This window comes from Haliotis cracherodii, unplaced genomic scaffold (assembly GCF_022045235.1).
Source record: "Haliotis cracherodii isolate W230 unplaced genomic scaffold, xgHalCrac1.p SCAF_3, whole genome shotgun sequence".
Taxonomy (NCBI): domain Eukaryota; kingdom Metazoa; phylum Mollusca; class Gastropoda; order Lepetellida; family Haliotidae; genus Haliotis; species Haliotis cracherodii.
Genome location: NW_027266286.1, coordinates 17428882 through 17450531, shown reverse-complemented (window position 1 = coordinate 17450531; position 21650 = coordinate 17428882). Strand labels below are relative to the sequence as shown.

General features: G+C 41.6%; 1 protein-coding gene across 1 annotated transcript in view; it reads left to right on the top strand.

Moving 5' to 3' along the window:
• LOC139474462 (uncharacterized) overlaps positions 1–13672 on the top strand; it is a 51945-nt gene extending 38273 nt beyond the window's left edge. The window contains exons 2-5 of the mRNA XM_071257497.1: positions 2167–2317; positions 9015–9581; positions 10507–11105; positions 12526–13672. Coding sequence (XP_071113598.1) covers positions 2203–2317; positions 9015–9581; positions 10507–11105; positions 12526–12543 — 1299 coding nt within the window. The 5' untranslated portion in view covers positions 2167–2202 and the 3' untranslated portion in view covers positions 12544–13672. The remainder of the gene's footprint in view (positions 1–2166; positions 2318–9014; positions 9582–10506; positions 11106–12525) is intronic.
• The last annotated feature ends 7978 nt before the right edge of the window (positions 13673–21650 follow it).

The window sequence follows — 21650 nt, the reverse complement described above, 5'->3', positions numbered from 1 at the left end:
ATTCATATGAGTCTTATGGTATCTGTAATGAGTGTTTTCATTGTCTACCGTCTTTTTCCCACGCAAAGTTACTTTAGCCAATATACGAGTCGTTCATTTTGAATATTGACAATTACTTTTTGAACATCCACAGTGTGTTCTATTAATTTATTCATTGTTACCCTTGTCGAGATAAAATTATTTATCATTAATAATGCGCAAAATATTTGCCATTCCACTGCAATACAAAAATATAAAAATAGCACGGGGGGGGGCTCTGTTTCCCCCTTATCTATATTTACGGAGAAATTGCGCACAAAAAACATTGGGAGAGAGAATTCCTATGAATAAGTATACCAGTTCCAAAGCAATAAAGCTTGGACATATATTGGCCGCCATTGCGATTGCATGACACTGAGTGGACAAGGTCAAGTCAGTGTAAGCAGCTTCTCGCGTGAATCACTCTGCATGGTCTGACCTTTGTATGAAGCCAGTCTCTACTGTTAACGTTCCGGAACACAGTTTCCCTTTGTTCAAATAACAGCCAGTTTCAGAAATATAAAGACTTGTTTTTACCTCCTTGATCAACTAACATCGGTGGTCAATACTGCAAATGCGTGACCGTTTTTGTCTTTGCGTTTGACATGCGTTCAACCTTGGAGGATACTTTTGCCACTCCACGCTAATTATGGAAACTATAAGACATTTAGTTCCTGGTAAAGAACCGCATCAGGAGACATAATTCCTAATCGGAATCGACCTTCTTAACAAAAAGCGTAACATGCACGACATACATGGCGCTACGCGGCACGTACTCGGAGTAGAAAGTGGACACCGTTTATACAGCGGTGAAGCTCTGAACTAGCATAGGGCACCTGTTTATATAAGAGTATAGCTCTGGAACAGTGTAGGACACCCGTTTTTACAATAATATAGCTCTGGAAAAGCATAGGACGCCTGTTTATACAAACGTATAGCCCTGGAACAGCATTGGACACTCGTACTTACAAGTGTACAGCTCTGGAACAGTTTAGGACACCCGTTCATACAAGAGTATAGCTCTGCAACGATGTAGGACACTCATTTGTTGAAGAGTATAGCTCTGGAAGAGTGTAGGATATCCGTGTGTACAAGGGTGTAGCTTTGAAACAGCGCAGGACACCCTTATTGACAAGGGTATAGCTCTGAAAACGGGTAGGACACCCTTATTAACAAGATTACAGCTCTGGGACAGTGAATGACGCCCTATGTTTACAAGTTCAAGTATATAGTTCTGGAACAGTGAATGGAGAATAAACTGTGTCCTGTATTGAAAGTAAACATTGTCTTAAAAAGCATTAAATATAATTAAATTTAAAGACAACAACGGATGCCGTTATATCCGTTGGCTTTATCCTGCCGAGAAACCTACTCATTAAATGACAAGCTGAAATACGCGTTCACAGTTGTAATCTTTGGCACTGTTATGCGTCTGTTGGGTTTAATTTCCAACAGAGGTTTGAAATCATATGTACATGTTCTCTTTTCTTTTTTCAAACCGCGTATCATTTGTCATGAAGAATGACGCGGGGAAAAGTACGAAGAGTATTTGATTCCGAGTTATGCCTCGATCAGGGACATTTTAACCCAAAGTTTGACAAGGCGTCTCTGGATCGTTGCAGGAAGTGAAATCAGTGTGTTCTGTAGAGGTCGTTAACCACTGGAAGGCTGTTCTAGCTTCTAGGTGCCTGGTTGAAAGCACAAACAGTTCTGATGTATGCTAGATGGTAGATGATAAACGGAAGATAATAGATGGTGGATAGTAGATGGTGGATGTTAGATGATTGATGATGAATGGTAGATGACAGAGTGAGTGAGTTAGTTTTAACGCCGCTTTGAACAGTATATTACTTATATGTCGGCGTGTTTGCTTACCGTGGGGACCCTCGAAGTGATGTAGGCATCAGACGTTTCCCACTTTGGTGAAACCCACGAGCACGGGTATGGTGCTGACTGATAGGTCCCGTCATTTCAGCGAAGCTTGACTGGTCGCAATTAGAAGTAAAGTACTCACCTATAAAACCTTCATCAGATCAATTCACGTGGGTAAATCTTTGATGCCTCTAGGGTTTCTATCAAGCCTGATTGATAATATTCCATATTAATATCATTGATTATACCTTACGTGACCTATTGTTGTACTTTCAGAATCTAAGTAAACCGCTGTCTCAGTCGTCTGCCGCCATGATGAGAAGCCTCTCCGTCCTGGGGGTCAGTCTCGTTCTGGTGTGGGCCTTTGTGTCGTCTGCTCCCGTAGAAAAGGCCCCGGAACTAGCTGCTGGTGAAAATATTGAAGTTGGTAAGCATATGATATCAGGTATCGTTTTACCAATCCAATATCATCTTAACATGTATCATGACAAAATGGGATTGAACTTGCTTCACCAGTTGACGAAAGGACGAGGCAAGATCAGTGTCCTTTGGGGCTCACTGAAAATGTCCATTTTTAAAGCTGCAAAAACCTTATCGGGCATAATTGTAACATGCAATTGTTGAATTGAACAAAATCTAGTTCTCGTTCATATGGACACATCAGAACACAAAACGGAATTGAAGGCGGCTGGAAAGTGTAGCATTGCCTTTGATTAGACAAATGCAAGGGCAACCGCTATTGATTCCTCGAAGGGGTGTTATTGTTAACAGGACGTGTTGAGGCTGGAAATGTCCCTTAATTCCTTCACACGTTCTGTTGTTTGCTATTCTGTTCGGACACAGAAAACTTTATGTGAAATGGGAAGCTTGTTTGTCATCTTATAACATCACTGCAGGCATACTCTCTTTAGGTAGTTGAAGGATCATTGACTGAAGCAGCATTCAAAGACAATGTTGTAGGAAACTGATTTTCAACGTTAAAAACGGGTTAGGTCAATATCAAATGTTGCCTTTCAGGGAGATGCTTAGAAGATAAATACTATGTGTGTGTCTATTTCCGGGATTTTATCGACTATTTGCATCTTGGAAATTCATCTCGAGACCCGAAAGCGTTAGCTTGAGGGGCTCGAATGAAAATTTCCAAGATGCCAATACTCGATAAAATCTCGGAAATAGACACACACATAGTATTTATTGATATTGTAAACCTATTGTTTTATTTAGAAAAAAACATGCGCACTCTTTAACACCTCGTACTTACTCGGTTGTGAGGCGTCAACATCGAACGTTCTGTTGTTGCTATGGTGATTGTGTTTTTGGTAATTATTTCATTATCAATTTTTTTAATTAAAAATCCCAATAATTCCCATGAATAGAGAAAATCAAAATATGTGATATGAATGTTAATTCATGTTAATTAGTATGCAAAAAATGCTGAGTAATTATGTATTTCTACACAGTGATTACGTCGCTTGCTTCAGGGAATGCAAATCATATTTTCACCCTTTGACATTTGGTCATGTGACCCAAATTAGCCAATCACAACACAAAACACACTTTCTATAGGTTTACAATTTTGGTTTACTGTGGGCCTTCAACAAAGCTACATGGTATAAAGACCGAAGATGGAGTTCAGGCAGCGAAAACTCGTTAATACGACGGTTCCGTTCTATCTATAGTTGTCCGAACTGACGTGAGTGAGAAATGAATTTTCGTCCCTATTATCTATCAATACTCTATAGATGTGACGACGTGGGAGGCTGGGACTCAAACATTAACCAGCATCGGCAATCGAAGCCGTGTTTTAGCGTGGTGACACTCCCGGACAAACGTGGCGAACAAGACTCAGTAGATCTGGACTGGCGCAGTCTCAGAAACAACTCCCGACAGAATATGGCTGATACGGTATACGCCTGGCACAGTCTCGCGGAGGCAGGGATGGGATACAACTTCATCTAATTGGGGAGCGTCACGTGATATCAGCACAGCGTCCGTGACGTATTCTACCTTACCCTAGGTCGAGTCCACTGGGAGGACGGAAAAAATAAACTCTCGCCTTCTCAGAAAAATTCGTTGCTAATTGTGGATTTAGAGTCTTGCCAAATCGCAATCAGAATGAATCAACGGTTTACTGGTTAGGATTTATTAGAAATGATTATGTTACACATAGATCTATGTTGTAAAATGAGACTTCTTTTTTATACGATTAAAAATATATATTCATTATCTGATATCATTTCAGATATCGGTTACAAATTTATCGAGTACGATTTCCAAATATAATTTTTTTTTCATTCGTTATGTAGCCATCAATAACGCGCGCCATACAAACTTAGGTTGGTCGCGTTAAGTTTTAAGTTCTTCCTAATTTACGTCTACACAAGAAACTTAAACAAACCTTTGACAAAGTAAGTTTAATTAGAATGTGAAGAAAATGCTTAGGCCAAAGAAACCAGATTCTAACTTGATCGCTCACCTTGAAATGCTACATGGTCTTATCCTGGGCTCAGAGAGACTGAGCAGGCTTGTATCTAATTCCCCACTGATAATTAAAGACTTCCCGATCCCCGCGAGGCACCTTGACACGCAGCCACGGTTGTGTTGGTGTCATTGCCGGTGAAAACTCTTTACCCTTTTCTTAGACTTCGTTTCCTATTCCTTATATTATTCAAACGTGAAACGGAGCGGTTTGGTAGCTTAGTGGTTAAAGCGTTCGATCTTCACGCCTTTCACGGGGCGGTCGGGTAGCCTAGTGGTTAAAGCGTTCGTTCTTCACGTCTTGCACGCAGGAGCCCCGTTGTACTAGGACACAATATGGAAAGCCCATTTCTGGTGTGCCCAAGCGTGATTGTGTTGGACATTTTTAAAAGCATGTAAAATAAATTGTTTTCACGTAATTTGTATTGAAACATGAATATAGTTAAATTGTCCTAATTTGTTTTTGTCCTATTTCGTACGTAATTGTATATATTTATAATCCTCATTAGTTTCTCTGACCCCTTTTTTTTCAAACATAAAGATAGTTCTTCGTAGAACAAGAACCAATCTGATTAAAACACCTAAGAGAGCCTTGGCTCGTTATGGAAAATCCGCGTTCGATTTCCCACATAGTTATGATGTGTCATTTGGCTGAAATATAACCAGCTATGTAACACACCCACCGTGAATTGACTGGCACAATATTACGTCATCTATTTAATCAGAAGCGATGGGTACCCGCTAGGGTGAGAATGAATGCTGGTGGGGCTTGTATACTCCCCAGGGGGAGGCAAGGGAGCACTATTTGATAGTGTTTGTTTGTTTGTTGTTTAACGCCGCACTCAGCAATATTCCAGCTATATGACGGCGGTCTGTAAATAATCGAGTCTGGACCAGACAGTCCAGTGATTGACAATATGAGCATCGATCCATAAATACATGATGTAGTCGGAATTGTCGGAATCGTACAGCAGATCGATCGCTTTAGATTATGGAAAGGGTTTTGTCACTTATATTCACAATATTCATTACAGGAGGGGGCACGGGTGGCCCAGTCGTCTAAGGCGCCGCTATTCGCTGTGCAGAGTTGCGTCCCTTGGGCGCGCCAGAAACCTATGATTATAAGTTCGAATCCCGGTTCGCCCTGATTATGTTTCTAGGTTTGTCAGCATCATACCCGTGCTCGTGGGTTTCACCGAAGTAGTAAACGTCTGAGACCTGCATCACTTCGGGCTTACCTCCCACATTAAGCTGACACGCCGCGATATAACTGTAATACTGTTAAAAGCGGCGTTAAACCCAACTCACACACTCACTCATTACAGGAATGTCTTGTGATACTATTTAGAGGCCGCCGTCATATAGCTGGTGGCGTTAAATTACATACCAACATCCCTAACAAGCCAACCGGCACAAAATCCTTCTCCAAGCTGGAACAAGGACAGCGCCTGTAAATCATGTACACAGAAGCCATTATACACTCAGCCAAAGGGTGTCTCCACCACCTCCTGCCAATAAGTCACCGTTCTACGGACAATGTATTCCAGCCAAGAGGCCCTGTGGTCGGCTTTCATCACCCTCCAGTGACTAGAGGTGTCTTCTTGCCATTATTTAGTACGGGGCAGAACCAGCGACGCTCCTGGGTCTGTACTTGAACGGTTTTGAAGACGAGAATCCACGAAAACATTCTAGAAGTGATTCAGATTTACGGTTGGTTAAGTAACGCATAAAATGCATTAAACACGTTTGACTATCGATCTGTTTTGATAATGATTCAATGCGAAAGTTTCGGAAATTGATTAGAACGACGAAATCGACAAGTACCTCTTACCCGATGACCTTGTTGATAAAAGGACGTCTTTCAGAAAGTCATCCGTCTTTGTAGAGAGTTTGATTAGCACATACACTGCTGAGCAAAAGAAGTTATACACTCATGTTTGGTGGTGGCTAAAATTAAACACAAGAAATGTTTTTTCAATGGCGATGTATTCGATATCGATGCCATAGTAGTGTTTTGGATCTTAAGTTTGCAGTGTCTTCATCAGTAATGTTTTGAGAACAATTTGTCCAAATCACATTTTTAAGTGTATACTTTTTTTGGCCCGACAGTTTATGTTCACGCCGAGGAGACGGGACCGGTTAGTCAGCTGTTCGCCGTGTATCTGTTCATGTTCGTAAATATAACATTTACCAATATTGTTTTAGATAATAGACAAGACAAAGGGTTTTTCTCCATTGGTATTTATTAATGATTTATTTAAGAGCCTACTGTATTCCTCATTGATTTTTGAGAGGGGAATTCTGTAATGCATTTCATTCGAACATAAATTATGTTGTGGGGGTGGTGGGGGTAGGGGCGCGGGGGTGCAAACACTTGTTAAGTGACAAACTAAATGTGCCAACCTGGGCAGCAATCATAGAGAATCCCTTCGATTATGCTGAACCGTTGCAATTAGACAGGTTCATATTTAAACTATTGACCTTTTTCACACTTTCGCCATCTTGGATCGAAAACGAGGCTGTGAGTGCATAGCTTCATGCAGACTGATCGGGAACAGTGCACATGTTGTGATGGGGAGCTCCATGTTCCCGCGTTTCACTGAAGGACATTTCAACAGCCTTAAAATTGTATCATCTGTGACTAAGAAAGAGGATATTGCATATCTGATGCTGAGGTTCAGCGAAGTTAAACATTTTCAGTAAATATCAAGCTCTGGAAATGGGTTAAAATATGTCATGTGATGTGTCATTTATGACATCAAATTGAAAGCCGAACATAGGTAGGCTGTTCCTATTTAGTCGTGGTAGGACATTCATTATTTATTTGTTAAATTTCAGAATGTCAATAACCTTGTCAATGGACTAATGAAGGTGGCAGTCTGGGTCTGTCCATATATCTTATTACACTGAAGTTTACAGTGACACGATATATTTAATTTGCCTCACTTATGTTCTTGCTTTCTTTGGCACAGAGCCAGAAGCCACTAACAACCAACTGTTCATGCATCAAATAATATACCAGCATAACTACAAAAATATTGTGGAATATGAAAAATATATTTGGACACTTTCAGAATAAAATTTAGTGAAGCAGATTTCAAAATTTTCCGGTTTGTGTGTCTGATCTAAATATTAAACTTCAGCATATTCACGACAGGTTACTCTGTATGTTCCGTTGCCATGGTAACGTATAACCCGTCTACGTACATTCGTAACTAAATCCCGAGAAATGTATCGCCTAGAGCATGCTTTGGTGGGATGTTCACATGTTTTACTTCTCTGGTTGTCAATTAATAGATTTGTTTTCCGTTTATTTTCGTACCGTCAAAGCGATGGATTCCACTAATGAAGCAAATTCTTGCCCAACTCAGAACGCAGTATGGTAAATCAATTTGCTCAAAGATCTATAGTTTTGTGTGGAAATCTACACCAACCTGTAACCACGGCCGTCATGTTGTATGTTAAAGAAGCTAGATCAAGCTCTCTCGTGGGCGTCATTCCTGTTGTAGCAACGCGTAGTTACGTTCAGGAAGACATATGTAGTGTTAAATATGTACAGCGTTTCTTTCAAAATATAGTCGACCCGTGAAGATCCGGGTTAGAATTAGTCTTCAGCAACCCAGGCTTGTCGAAAGAGGCGACGAGATCGGGTGGTCAGGCTCGCTGACTTTGTTCGTATCCAGTTGCGTACATCGATGCTAATGATGTCAACCACTTGAGCGCCTGGTCAAGACTCGATTATTTACATACCCGTCATATAAAAGGTGGAAGATTACCGGATGTGGCGTTAAAATACAAACGTATACTACTCAAAAGAAGTTAAAGAACACCCGGATCTTTCGTATTACTATAGTTAATATTATAGCATGTCAGAATAACTCTAGTAATATGAAAGAATCGGAACAACAGATTACGGCTAGCAATATGAAAGAATCGGTACTACTGATTTCGGCTAGTAATATGAAAGAATCTGAACTACAAATTAACTCCAGTAATATGAAATAATCGCGTGTTGTTTAACTTCTTTTGAGTAGTATATATTATAAACATGCCACGAACCGATGATCTTGGGCTCCAACCCAAACGGACCGATTATGATCTTCGGTCTTACACGAAACCTGTGCTCAGGGTTTCTGTAAAGGGATAAACGCCTACGTACGTCACATTTGCTTCCCTCTCACATCAAGTTGGCACTCAGTGGCTGAAATAAAGTTTAAAGCTGCCTCACTCACATAATATTTATTCAGGCAGATTGGGAAGAATTTAATTTTAATCTCAATTCATTCACCCAGGGAACACAGCCTTACAGTGTTCAGAAACTCAGAAAGCGGTGAATGCATTGGGCATTATTAGCATGAGTGGGTGAGTGGTTGTATGCTGCTTTTAGTTTTACAGCAATCTCACGACGGAGAACACCATACATTGGTTTCACACATGTACCCATGTGGGGGATCGAACCCGGTCTTGGGCGTGACGAGCGAACGCTTTAACCACTAGGGTGCCCCCAAAGCGCCATATATGGGTTGACATCGTATCTGCATCATCGATGAAGAAGGATTATACGAATAAAATGTCTATCAGGTAGCGGTGTGTTTAAACTGTTGAAACTGTGTATACTGTCTATATTCGCCTTCTTATCGTTGCAGCCAAGCGCGACCAGGAGGCGATCCTGTTCGGCAACCAACAGAACGACCCTCGTTTAAAAAAGAAGAAGAGTGATCCCGCCGTCCCCGTCATAGCAGACGACAGTAGCTTAGATAAACAGGGCTCCGTCATCGCAGTACCCGCTAAACAGGAAGACTTCATCCCCGAAGAGCATCAGGTAGCCGGCAGCGCCCAGGAGCAGACGGCAGTGGAAGCAGACGACAATCAAGAACAGGAACAGGTTGCGCCGGTTGTTCCCGCCATTACACAACAGCTGCCAGAAGGCCCGGTTGGCGATGCAGGCAGCGAGGTTGACGCTGACTCTGTGGAGGAAGAACTGAAGGACATTTTGGCCGACAGCAGTGAGGGGGAAGGTCCTGTGGAGACAGTTGGGGCTCCTGTCGAGGAACTTAATGACGATGTGCCGGCTGAGGAGGAAGAGGTGGAATCTGAGGAGGAGGGTGAAGGTGCTGAGCAGACAGACGACTCAGAAGGTGCAGCTGTGGCTCAAGCTGACAACGATGTGAACACGCCGCTCCTGGACCTATACTATTACATGAGGGAAAATGGTAAGACTGCGGGGGAGGGGAGACAGAAATACATTGTGGATATTATTATAAGTAATGTTGTTTTTGTTGTTATACCGCACTTATCCAGATAACAGTATCTGCTCAAATCTCAAATGCGGATATTCACACTTCATAACACGTTCGCCTTGTCGAGTGAATGGGAAAGAAGAAATATATTTGTAAGACTGTTTACATTTGTATGCAACTGTCAAGAATGCATTTAATATTTTTGGATTCACTTGATGAGACCAACATGGTATTTTGCAACAGTGTGCATTTTCTTGTTGTCATATACTATATGTCAATCATATTCGACTGAGAACAGTGGCCATCACTCATCGTCACTCAACAGAGAGACATTTCTCTCATAGATTATGGAATATGTAATAAGAAAACAATTTCAATCGATAACGCAAGTCTTTTCAGCTTTTGCCCTTGACCCCTCACCCGGGCCTTGCACATGTTCGGTTTGGCTAGTAAAATTAACTAGTAATAACTCAAATGATCCCAATTTTCACCGTCAAGTACACAAGATAGTATTAAATAGATCGTAAAGAAAAGAAATGGCTTTCCACAACTATTGGGCGAACACGTGCGACCAGGGAATGTAAATGTCATGTTGGCAGGATGTATTGTAGTGTGTTAGGAGCCGATAATTTCATATTCTAGGGAGGACCTTGTTTTTTCTTTAAATGCTTGGAAAAGATAATTACACTTTTCAGTGAAAAGAAACTGTATGTTTTGAAGCACTGAAACAATATTCTAATGCTAGGCGCTCAAGAATATTAAATCGCCAGTCCCTTATCTATAAGCGTATTAGTACCACAGTCTGGAAAAAAATGTATCATCTACGTAGATAATACTCATACTGATCCTTTACCATCACAAGAAGGTTAGTTTCTGTAACCCTGCCATCTACTTACAGAGAAGGGACGTAACAATGACCCCCCACAGCAAGACTACTACCCCTACGATCTCAGTTACTACCCCTACCGCCGTCGTCGCAGCTCGAGACGTAGCCGTGCCATCACAGAGGGGGACATGATACACAACGAGGTGAAGCGCTCCAAGAGGATCAAGCGAGACCTCCTAGACGATATAGACGCTTACTCCTACGGAGATGAAGAAGGCTACCCCCAACAGCTCACCGCGGAGGATCTGTACGAGCTGTACCGTCCCGAGCCGAGGTACGAAGACGAGGTGGCCACCCTGTTAGACATGTACCAGCAGGCACCCCAGGTGGCAGCCTACGAGCCGTACGAGCGGTACCCAGTGGAAGAGTCCTACCCTGAGACATACGAGGAGGTGGAGCAGCAGGAGGAGGAGCCGGAGTACGTGCCCAGCAAACGCCAGATGATGAGCAATCTGCCAGGTATCAGGAAAAGGTACTTCTATCCCTTCAGCCGGGAGCCCCAAACACACTGGGGAGCCTTCATCCCTCAACAGAAACGGGACTATGAGCAGGCCTATAAAAGACTCTTGGCCCTCGCTAGTGCGCTGTCTGAAGATTCCCCATACTACGAGGTACGTTGGGAAGCGACTAGGAATCAGTAGTTGTCAACACCATACTCACTATTCTATACTACTTAAAATAAGTTAAGGACCACACGATTCTTTCATATTACTCTAGTAATCTGTCATGGAAATTGCATAGCCTCTACATCGTGATGGTCCTTAACTACTTTTGAGTAGTATATTTGGATAAATACACTGGACCCATTCGGACGTTTAAAATTGCCATCTTATCAAATTACGCTCATGGGCGCGATAGACGGTGAGGTGAGGTGAATCTGGGCTTAACGTCGCGTCCAGGATTATTACACTTATATAGCGACATGCATGCACGTGTGTGTGTGTGTCTGTGTGTGTGTGTGGCTGCTTGTACTAGTCAGGACTGATGCCGATTTATAGTGCTAGCACACTGAGATACCATGCCGCAGTTTAACATGAATACCCCACTCAGGCACAGTATACTGACTGAGAGCCGACCAGTCCTAGTTTAAGCCCCTTAATGCCGAGCGCCAGACAGGATAACAACAAGTACCATCTTTTAACGTCTTTTGGTATGACGCGGCCGGGGATCGAACGCTCTCCGGGCGGACGCTCTACCACTGGACCATGGAGGCGGTCGCTGTGTGAAGTGATAGTACTGTTATTTTATACCAATTTTTTCGCCAATCTTAATGTAGAGCCAGATATAAATGAATAAAACCAGTATATATTTAAATATCATCAACGCTGCTTAAAATAATCATGTATAGAGAATCTCACCCGAGTGCCTTTTGATATCAAATATATCAACACGAGTTGATAAAAGTGTGTGTTTGTGTCGCTGCTTGTACTAGTCCGGACTGATGCCGATTTATAGTGCTAGCACACTGAGATACCATGCCGCAGTTTAACATGAATACCCCACTCAGACATAGTATACTGACTCCGAGCCGACCAGTCCTTGTTTTAGCCCCTTAATGCCGAGCACCAGACAGGGAAACAACAAGTACCATCTTTTAACGTCTTTTGGTATGACGCTCTCCGGGCGGACGCTCTACCACTAGACCACAGAGGCGGTCTAGGCACGATAAAAGCTGTGCTTAGTCAGAAAAAGGACCGTTGGTTGTGGGACCCTTGAAGATTCCGGGGTAGAATAGGTCTTCAGCAACCCATTCTTGCCGTAAAAGGTGACTATGCTTGTCGTAAGATGCGAGTAACGGGATCGGTTGGTCAGGCTCGCGGACTTGGTTGATGCATGTCATGGTGTCCCAGTTGGGTGGATCCATGCTCATGATGTCAATCACTGGATTGTCTAGTCCAGACTCGATTATTTACAGACCGCCGTCATATAGCTGGAATATTGCTGCGTGCGGAGTTAAACAATAAACAAACAAACATGTACATCGTATCATGATGCAGAATTTATAATGGTGTATTTCGTTCTTGCTTTCAGGAGTACAGGAAAAAATAAAGATTCAATTTGATAGGCAGATCGAAGTTGGGAAGACAAAGTAACTTCTATCAAACTGTACTTTAACATCTGGAGAAACACGTCTCGTGACGTATCTGTGATCTCGCCGTCTCTCGGTACGGACGAGATGTGAACACCGGATGTGATGTGTCTTGTCACGTGTTGTACAAAGACGTTCATGGCTGTGGCAAGTCTGCGAAATGGAATATTTAGGAAAACGTGAAATATATTTATTGAAAGGGACTAAATACAAATTATCTCCATACATGAATAGACAACAACCAATTTATTTTTCTGTGGATGTGCAATGTTGTAGAAATGTAAAGTTATCTCGTGCTAGATTGTGCATAATGTTTAGTGTTTATTCCATCCCCACGATCTGGTATCCCACTCGCTTAATTTTCTTCCCCGTGATCTCGATGTTACATGCATCACTGAAATGAAACATAACCTAAAATCAAACTTGTTTACACATTTCTCTGAGTAAAAAGAAAATAATAATCTGTTGACGTGTGAACAATTTTGGTTTTTCGACGTGACTCCCTATTAGTGTATGTGCGTGTTGGTATGACGATAAAGAACTCGACGGTTTTAGGAAATGTCCATATATGGTAGCTGTATCATATCACTCGGCACTTTCCGTAGCAGTCGTTTACGGAAAGAGCCGAGACAACATATCCTCACACAAATATTATGTTCTGAAGTATTTTAAAAATCATATTTATTTTAGAGAATATCACTTTAAATGCCTCTGCTGAATCAATATAAGATGTACTGGATGTACGGCCCACCAACCTACTGCTCTAGCTGCTCGCAGTATATTCACACGTTTGGAGTGATGAAACATGGACGCTTTCCCTGGAGGATAACATATATTTCTAAGTTCAATTTTTCATTAGGAACTCCAAATCATTTATCATTATTTTTGCATATAAACCATCTTTACTATATAAGGGTCACAAGTACATCTATATATTCAACATATTGCTCATCAAATTACACCTTTAATCACATCCATCGCTATTGCCAAAATATCAAACTGTGTGATTTCCCACCGTAACCATGGCTACCAAAGGTTGTGATGTTAAAGGGATGTGTCTCGTTATTTGCTGACGTCAATAAATTTAAAATGCCTACGAATTTGTGTTTGTTATCATTTGTAGATGATAAGATGTTTTCTGCTGATGTTAACAAAGTAGTTTGTGATAACGTACTGACAGTGTCTAGCATAGTGAGTGAAAAATGAGTGAGTATGGTTTTACACCGCAATATTAGTATTAGCAATATTGCAATTACTGAGAATGTTTGGCGTGGTGAGAATTTATAGCACATTGATACGGGTATGATCAGAATATCTGACATGCTGAAAATATTTCGGGGTGATGAGAATGGTTTGCTTACTGAAGTGTTTAGGGTGATGGGAATGTCTAGCATACAGAGCATATTTGGGGTGGTGAGAAGGTCAAGCATACTGAGAATGTTTGGCGTGAAGAGAATGTCTAGAATACTGAGAATAATTGGGGTGATGAGAATGTCCAGTGAACTTAGAATGTTTCGGGTGATGAGAATGTCCTGCATACTGAGAATGTTGGGTTGATGAGAATGTCTAGCATACTGAGAATGATGGGTTGATGAGAATGTCTAGCATACTGAAATTGTTGGGGTGATGAGAATATCTGACATGCTGGAAATATTATGGGTGATGAGAATGCTCAGCGCTATTGAATGTTTGGGGTTATGAGAATGTCTAGAATACCGAGAATGTTTGGGGTGATGAGAATGTCTAGAATACCGAGAATGTTTGACGTGATGAGAATGTCCAGAATACTGAGAACGTTGGGGTGATGAGAATGTCTAGCATACTGAAATTGTTGGGGTGATGAGAATATCTGACATGCTGGAAATATTATGGGTGATGAGAATGCTCAGCGATATTGAATGTTTGGGGTTATGAGAATGTCTAGAATACCGAGAATGTCTGACGTAATGAGAATGTCTAGAAAACTGAGTATGTTTGGGGTAATGAGAATGTCTAGAATACCGAGAATGTTTGACGTGATGAGAATGTCTAGAATACCGAGAATGTTTGACGTGATGAGAATGTCCAGAATACTGAGAATGTTGGGGTGATGAGAATGTCTAGAATACCGAGAATGGGGTGATGAGAGTGAGAAGGTGAGAATTACACTTACATCCGGCTGCTCCATCAGAGAACGTAATTGTGGAAGAATGATCAAAACAAGACTCGCTGCAAAAACATCCATGTTCCAACTTTACTTCAAACACATCACTGCAGAGGTTCTAGCTAAAGTGATACTCAACATTGCGGGATATTATCCACGTTGGTCGTTTTTCGCTTTAATCGTTACGGCTGAGCATGTGACCACCCTGGCATACGTCCAAACGTGAAACCACAACCTCATCAACAGCTGCACAAAATCGGAAGTCTAATTTTTCTTTTGATATTTCTCGATGTAAGTATAAAAACTTGTTTTATATGGTGAGTCGATCACTGTTCTTATGTCAAAATAGGGGCTAGCTGTTTTATTTCTACTACCTGTTATACTACACACGGGGTGAATGTAAGAGCTAAGGTAGGCGTTACACTATGGGTCAGCATTGTATTTTAAATTTTTGGGTTTTTGATCATACTGCTGCCTTGCCTTGCTCCATTTGAACGGATTGCGCCTATTTCTATTCGATCGCTGTTGTTTTGTATTCAGTCAGCCATATATTCCAGCTCTATCACGGCGGCTTGTGAATGACTGAGTCTGGACCAGGTAAACCAGATTGGCTCAACGATCCCCGCTGTTGGGGGAAGATGCCACACTGTTAGTCAAATCACACGTTGGAACCTCCCAGTCACACTTTGTCAGCACACGGCCACACTCTGTAAAGTATCAGTCACACATTGTAAAACACACATTGTAAAGTCTCGGTCACACACTATAGAGTCTCAGTCACATATTGTAAAGTCTCGGTCACAAACTGTAAAGTCTCGGTTACACACTGTAAAGTCTCACACACTGTAAAGTCTCACTCACACATTGTAAAGTCTCGGTCACACATTGTAAAGTCTCACTCACACATTGTAAAGTCTCGGTCACACACTGTAAAGTCTCACTCACACATTGTAAAGTCTCGGTCACACATTGTAAAGTCTCACTCACACATTGTAAAGTCTCACTCACACATTGTAAAGTCTCACTCACACATTGTAAAGTCTCACTCACACATTGTAAAGTCTCACTCACACACTGTAAAGTCTCACTCACACATTGTAAAGTCTCAGTCACACACTGTAAAGTCTCACATACACACTGTAAAGTCTCACTCACACTTTGTTGTAACATCAAATCATAACCTACCGAGTGAAACTGGCAGATGGTAGAATATATCAAGGGAAAATAGATAATGTAAATTGTGCAGTTGAAATGTAGTCGGAGATGAGTTTCACTATCTTTTTAGATGTGAATCTCTTTACCAACATCAACCTGTATACATCCCATCAGATAGCATTCGTGGTTACATTTAGCCATCTTATATATGTAAGCTTTTTTTAGTATCGAAAATTAAGAATCTGAAACAACTATTAAGAAATAGAACGAATCTGAATCTCTTACCACTTGATCCCTGGTTACACATGAAATCATGGAATTTGGCACCGTACCAATTAGCGAAATCCTGATCAATTATTGGGATATATCCGTTACCATGGCGATACACTTAATGAGAGAGTGAACGTCGTAGACGCATGTAGTACAAAGTCATCAATGGGGCCTACAGCAAAATCAGTCCTGGGCGGAATAAACCAGAGGTGATTTTTACAAAAGCTTATCCGCAACTAAATGTTGATCAGACCTGTTCATGCACGCACAGATTCAGCAGTCAGTGTGACCAACCCGTCTCCATGTTGAATATGTAAGGATACAGTAGAGTGAACGAGGGTAGTTCGGCGATGCTCCTTTGAAATTCAAGGCATAACACAAAACACTGGCTTCATTTTTATGGGGGCACAGGTGGCCAAGTCGTCTAAGGCGCCACGATTCGCTGTTCAGAGTTGCGTCCCTTGGGCGCGCCAGAAATCACGGTTCGCCCCGATTTTCTAGGTTTGTCTGCACCATACCCGTGCTCGTGGGTTTCACCGAAGTGGTAAACGTCTGAGACCTGCATTACTTAGGGCTTTCCTCCAATATTGAGCTGACACGTCGTGGTGTAACTGGAATACTGTTTAAAGCGGCGTTAAAGTCACTCACTCACTCACTTCATTTTTATGGGGATTCCGGGGCAGGAACGATAACCAGTGCCCACTTGGGTATTGCCCAGTTGAAAATAAAGGGCAGAAAATGGTCTCCATTACTCCATGCTTGTCTCCCCTTTGGTTTTCCGATGCAGCAGCGAGTTACTGTTGAAATGTTAACCCTAATTTCACCTCACCACTTGTGGCAGCCTCCATGTTTTATTCAACAACAAACATTATCATGATTTAAATATGAAGATTGTTGTTAACAAAGGTCTACAATCACAAAAATTTGTTCCAAATTACCACAGTTCCCCCAATAAAGCCTGTGCCTCATCAATCTTCACAGTATCAACTCTTATGTATCATGTCGCAGACCCGTGGAGATCCGGGGTAGAATAGGTCTTCAGCAACCCATGCTTGCCGTAAAAGGGAACTATGTTTGTAATAAGAGGCGACTAACGGGATCGGGTGGTCAGGCTCGCTGACTTGATTGATGCATGTCATTGATCCCAATTGCTTGGATCGATGCTCATGATATTAATCACTGGATTGTCTGGTACAGATTATTTAGAGACCGCCGGCATATAGCTGCAATATTGCTGAGTGCGGCGTTAAACAACAAACCAACCAACCAACTGTGAATAATCCAGTCTTGACCAGACAATCCAGTGATTGTCATATGGGATCTGAGATACAATTATTATGATCTTAGGTTCTCCATAGGAGAGTTACAGTAATCACACAGTTCACGGTTCATGCCAGGCACAACTTATGAAATCTCTGGAGGATTCGACAGAGTTGAACCCAATCAGGGCATTGCAAATATCTGGTGTGAAAATTAATATTGTGGTTCATTTTAATGCCAACATGCTTGACACGGTTAGCAATGGGAAATTCCTCTCCCTGTAAAACTATCTTGCACTTCTTCTCTGCTTTTGATTCACTGAGAATCACGACATTGCTTTTTGGCAGCTGAAAACACAAAACTCCATTTGGCGCTGTATTGTTTATACACTTGAACCGTCTCTTGTAAGTGAGAAGTAATAGGACTTTTAAGCATGATGTCATCGACCTACGTTTGGCAGCTACTTGGAGGTTCATGGGTACTGCACCCTTTTGTGAGGAACAGAGGTGGCTCAGAAGGGCATTGATGTACACCAGATAGAGCTTTGCAGATAACACTCCCTTGCCTGACGCCCCTGTCCAAGTCGAACCAGTAGGGCTTGATGTTGATTCTGAGGACAGCTCTTCGTGCCTAAAGAGATCCCATACAGCTATGTCTAAACCCATGTGGTTGAATTTCCACAGGAGTTCGGAGATCCATACTATATCGAAAGGTGTCAAACTGTCTATGAATACCAAGTTTGACCTCCCCTTTCAAGATAATGTAGTACTGTCTCTTGAACCAAGAACAAGGCGTGACAGGAAGATAGGCCTTCTGAAAACTAAACTGTTGCTGGAATCTTCAAGCTGCAGATGACTGGATGGTGATCCGAGGTATTCAGACGGCAATCCATCTTCACTGTTTTCTTTAACACCAAGTTGGCTAGTTTCTTCTGGATATGATCACTTGGTGTCTCAGATCCGCCACTGGCTGCATGGAATACATCGTATACGGTCATGTTTATGCAGGTTTCATGTTTACAACAAGCAGAGAATGTGCTGACGTAAATGCATCCACGAATGAACTACGAGCATCACTTTAGAAGATCAAACTTGGTCACGCAAACATATGACCTGTCCTCTGTTTTTATACGCCAGGATGAAGTTTTGAAGCATCTCGAGAGAAGGCTGAATAGATAATTAATCAGATCGGTTTGAAGGGTACAAATAAACAGCAAAGTTGAATAGTGAAACGTCATAAGTTATCACTACTTCTAAGCCTGTAATTCGATCACAGTCGGTGGCAATCACACAAACATCCAAATGTTGCCTCTGGTGATAGAGGATGGCATTTCCGTCGCTGTTTGATCAGCTTGATCTGGCTGTCGTTTCTGGAACTGGATTGGCAATTGTACAATAGTGATCATTCATGTGTCTCAGAAGGACATGTTGCATGCTCATAGTTGTTGATCTGACATTATTAATTGTGTATATATCTACACCGTGTTCTAGTAGACATGGGTTTGAATAAGGTACACTTGTCATCATACCACGATAATTCCAACACATAACAGAGACATCGTCTTAAAATTTGCCTTCTTATATCTGTCATTGCGCCTGTTTGTCTTCACTTCCGTCATAATGATGTGATCACTCTTGGCTCTTTAGCCAGAGACCGCCTCCGTGGTCTAATGGTAGAGTGAGTGAGTGAGTGAGTATGGTTTTACGCCGCTTTTAGCAATATTCCAGCAATATCACGGCGGGGGACACCAGAAATGGGCTTCACACATTGTACCCATGTCGGGAATCGAACCCGGGTCTTCGGCGTGACGAGCGAACGCTTTAACCACTAGGCTACCCGACCGCCCCGGTCTAATGGTAGAGCGTCCGCCCGGAGAGCAGAAGGTCCGGGGTTCGATGCCCGACCGCGTCATACCAAAAGACGTTAAAAGATGGTACTTATTGTTACCCTGTATGGCGCTCGGCATAAATGGGCTAAAACAAGGACTGGTCGGCTCGGAGCCAGTATACTGTGTCTGAGTGGGGTATTCATGTTAAACTGCAGCATGGTATCTCAGTGAGCTAGCACTATAAATCGGCATCAGTCCGGACTAACACAAGCAGAAACACACACACACACACACACATACACGTGTATGCACGTCTCTATATACGTGCAGTAATCTTGGACGCGACGTTGAACTCCATTTCACCTCACCTCACCTCTTTTGCCAGAACTGACTTCTACTTACATGGTTTCACAAGTAAACGGAGGCCAAAAGTAAACGTTTCCTACCTTGATTTTGTCTTTTGCACATATGTTAATCTGAACAGCGGCAACGTGTGTTTTTTTATATTTTTGTTGAATAACCGATACGTGTTACGGTGACAGCTTTTTCGTGTATCTTCTTATGGGTTGTTCAGATTTTGTTAACACGTCCAATGAAGTATCTTGCATGAATCGATCTGTGAAGAATAGGTCTTCAGCAACCCATGATTGTCTTGAGGGGCGACTATGCTTGTCGTAATAGGCAACTAACGGGATAGGGTGGTCAAGCTCGCGGACTTGGTTGATGCATGTCATGGTATCCCAATGGTCATACTCGGTTGTGACGCAATTTAACCAGAAGTTGTTATCCATAAAGTTGTATGTTTTCTTATTGACTCACACACTTCTAGAATGCCAGTCAAACAGTTAGTCGCGCCAAAGTCTATATTCTGGGCTGGTGACCCTATACTTTACAATTGTCTTCAAGTCTGAATGGTCAGAAGTCTTGAGTTAACAACAATTCAAAATAGTATTTCTCTTCTTCTTTATTTTAAATAAAACGCGTAAAAGTACACTTTAATTTTAAATTTTAATATTGATCTTAAATAAAAAAGCACTATTAAATGGTAATTCAAAATTGATGAAAACGTTTTAATCATTTAAAGTTTATAGCGATAAAAGTGGAAGTTTAAAAGAAAACAATTTTGGACAATTTACATAATATGTTATTTTTTAACGACGATTTATTAAAAAACGAGCATGAGGGGCCCATTTTTTTAAATTTAATTTTGAAACTGCCATACTCGAAATTACAATACCACTGAGGCCTGTAAATATTGATATTATGAGTAACTTCCCACGCCTTCGGGGTACCATGACACACAATCAACCAAGTCACGGAGCCATGACAAAACGATCCTGTTTAGACGCCTCTAAAGACAAGAACAGGCGTGGTGTTATAGTCTAAGGGTCACGTGGGCCTACAGAAGGCCTATTGTGCCCAACACATTGACTTAACTTAATCAAAATCACAAAGTCTTACATAAAAAAAAAACACGAAATCGTTTAGATAACATAAAGGAGACGTCAGCAACAGTAATATTAATTTGGATACACATATGCATTACACATACAAATTAATAATGGGAAAAAGAGAAACAGAAGATTTACCTCCGCTTCGTGATATGCATTAAAACCATAAGCAGACATTTTTATTTCTGAAACATGAAATATTTGTTCCATGAAAAAGGAGTAGATGTACATGATAGAATTTTATAATGATTTTCAGATTTTAAGATCAGAGTACAATTAAATCTGTTCAAGCCATTTGAGAGCCATCTAAATTACATCATATTTTCCAGAAGGAGAGACAAAATCTAAGACTGGCCGTTGCAGGAAGCCATATATATGATGTTGAGTCCCAAGACTAGCCTAAGAAAATGTATCAACTTCAAGCACAGCAGTTCTGAGATTTTGTCTTATGTTATTATACCCAGAACAGTGAAAATTACGTAGTGTTCCTCATTTTCAGGCGTCTCCAAATTGCAATGGCCACATTTGAAGAGGCTTTACAATGATACTCCTTTTGGCATTTAGCCCAATGAACTCGACCCGTGAAGATTCCGGGGTAGAATAAGTCTTCAGCAACCCATGCTTGCCGTAAAAGGTGACTATGCTTGTCGTAAAAGGCGACTAACGGGATCGGGTGGTCAGACTCGCTGACTTGGTTGATGCATGTCATCGATCCCAATTGCGTGGATCAATGCTCATGATTACAATCACTGGATTGTCTGGTCCAGACGTGATTATTTACAGACCGCCGTCATATAGCTGGAATAGTGCTGAGTGCGGCGTTAAACAACAAACCAACCAACCAATGAACTCATCACACCTTTTACGACAAGGACATTTATGACCAGAATTTACAGTTTCGTAACAGTCTTTGTAACAGTTTGGACAGTTTTGTAACAGTTGTTTTAACATTTTGTAACA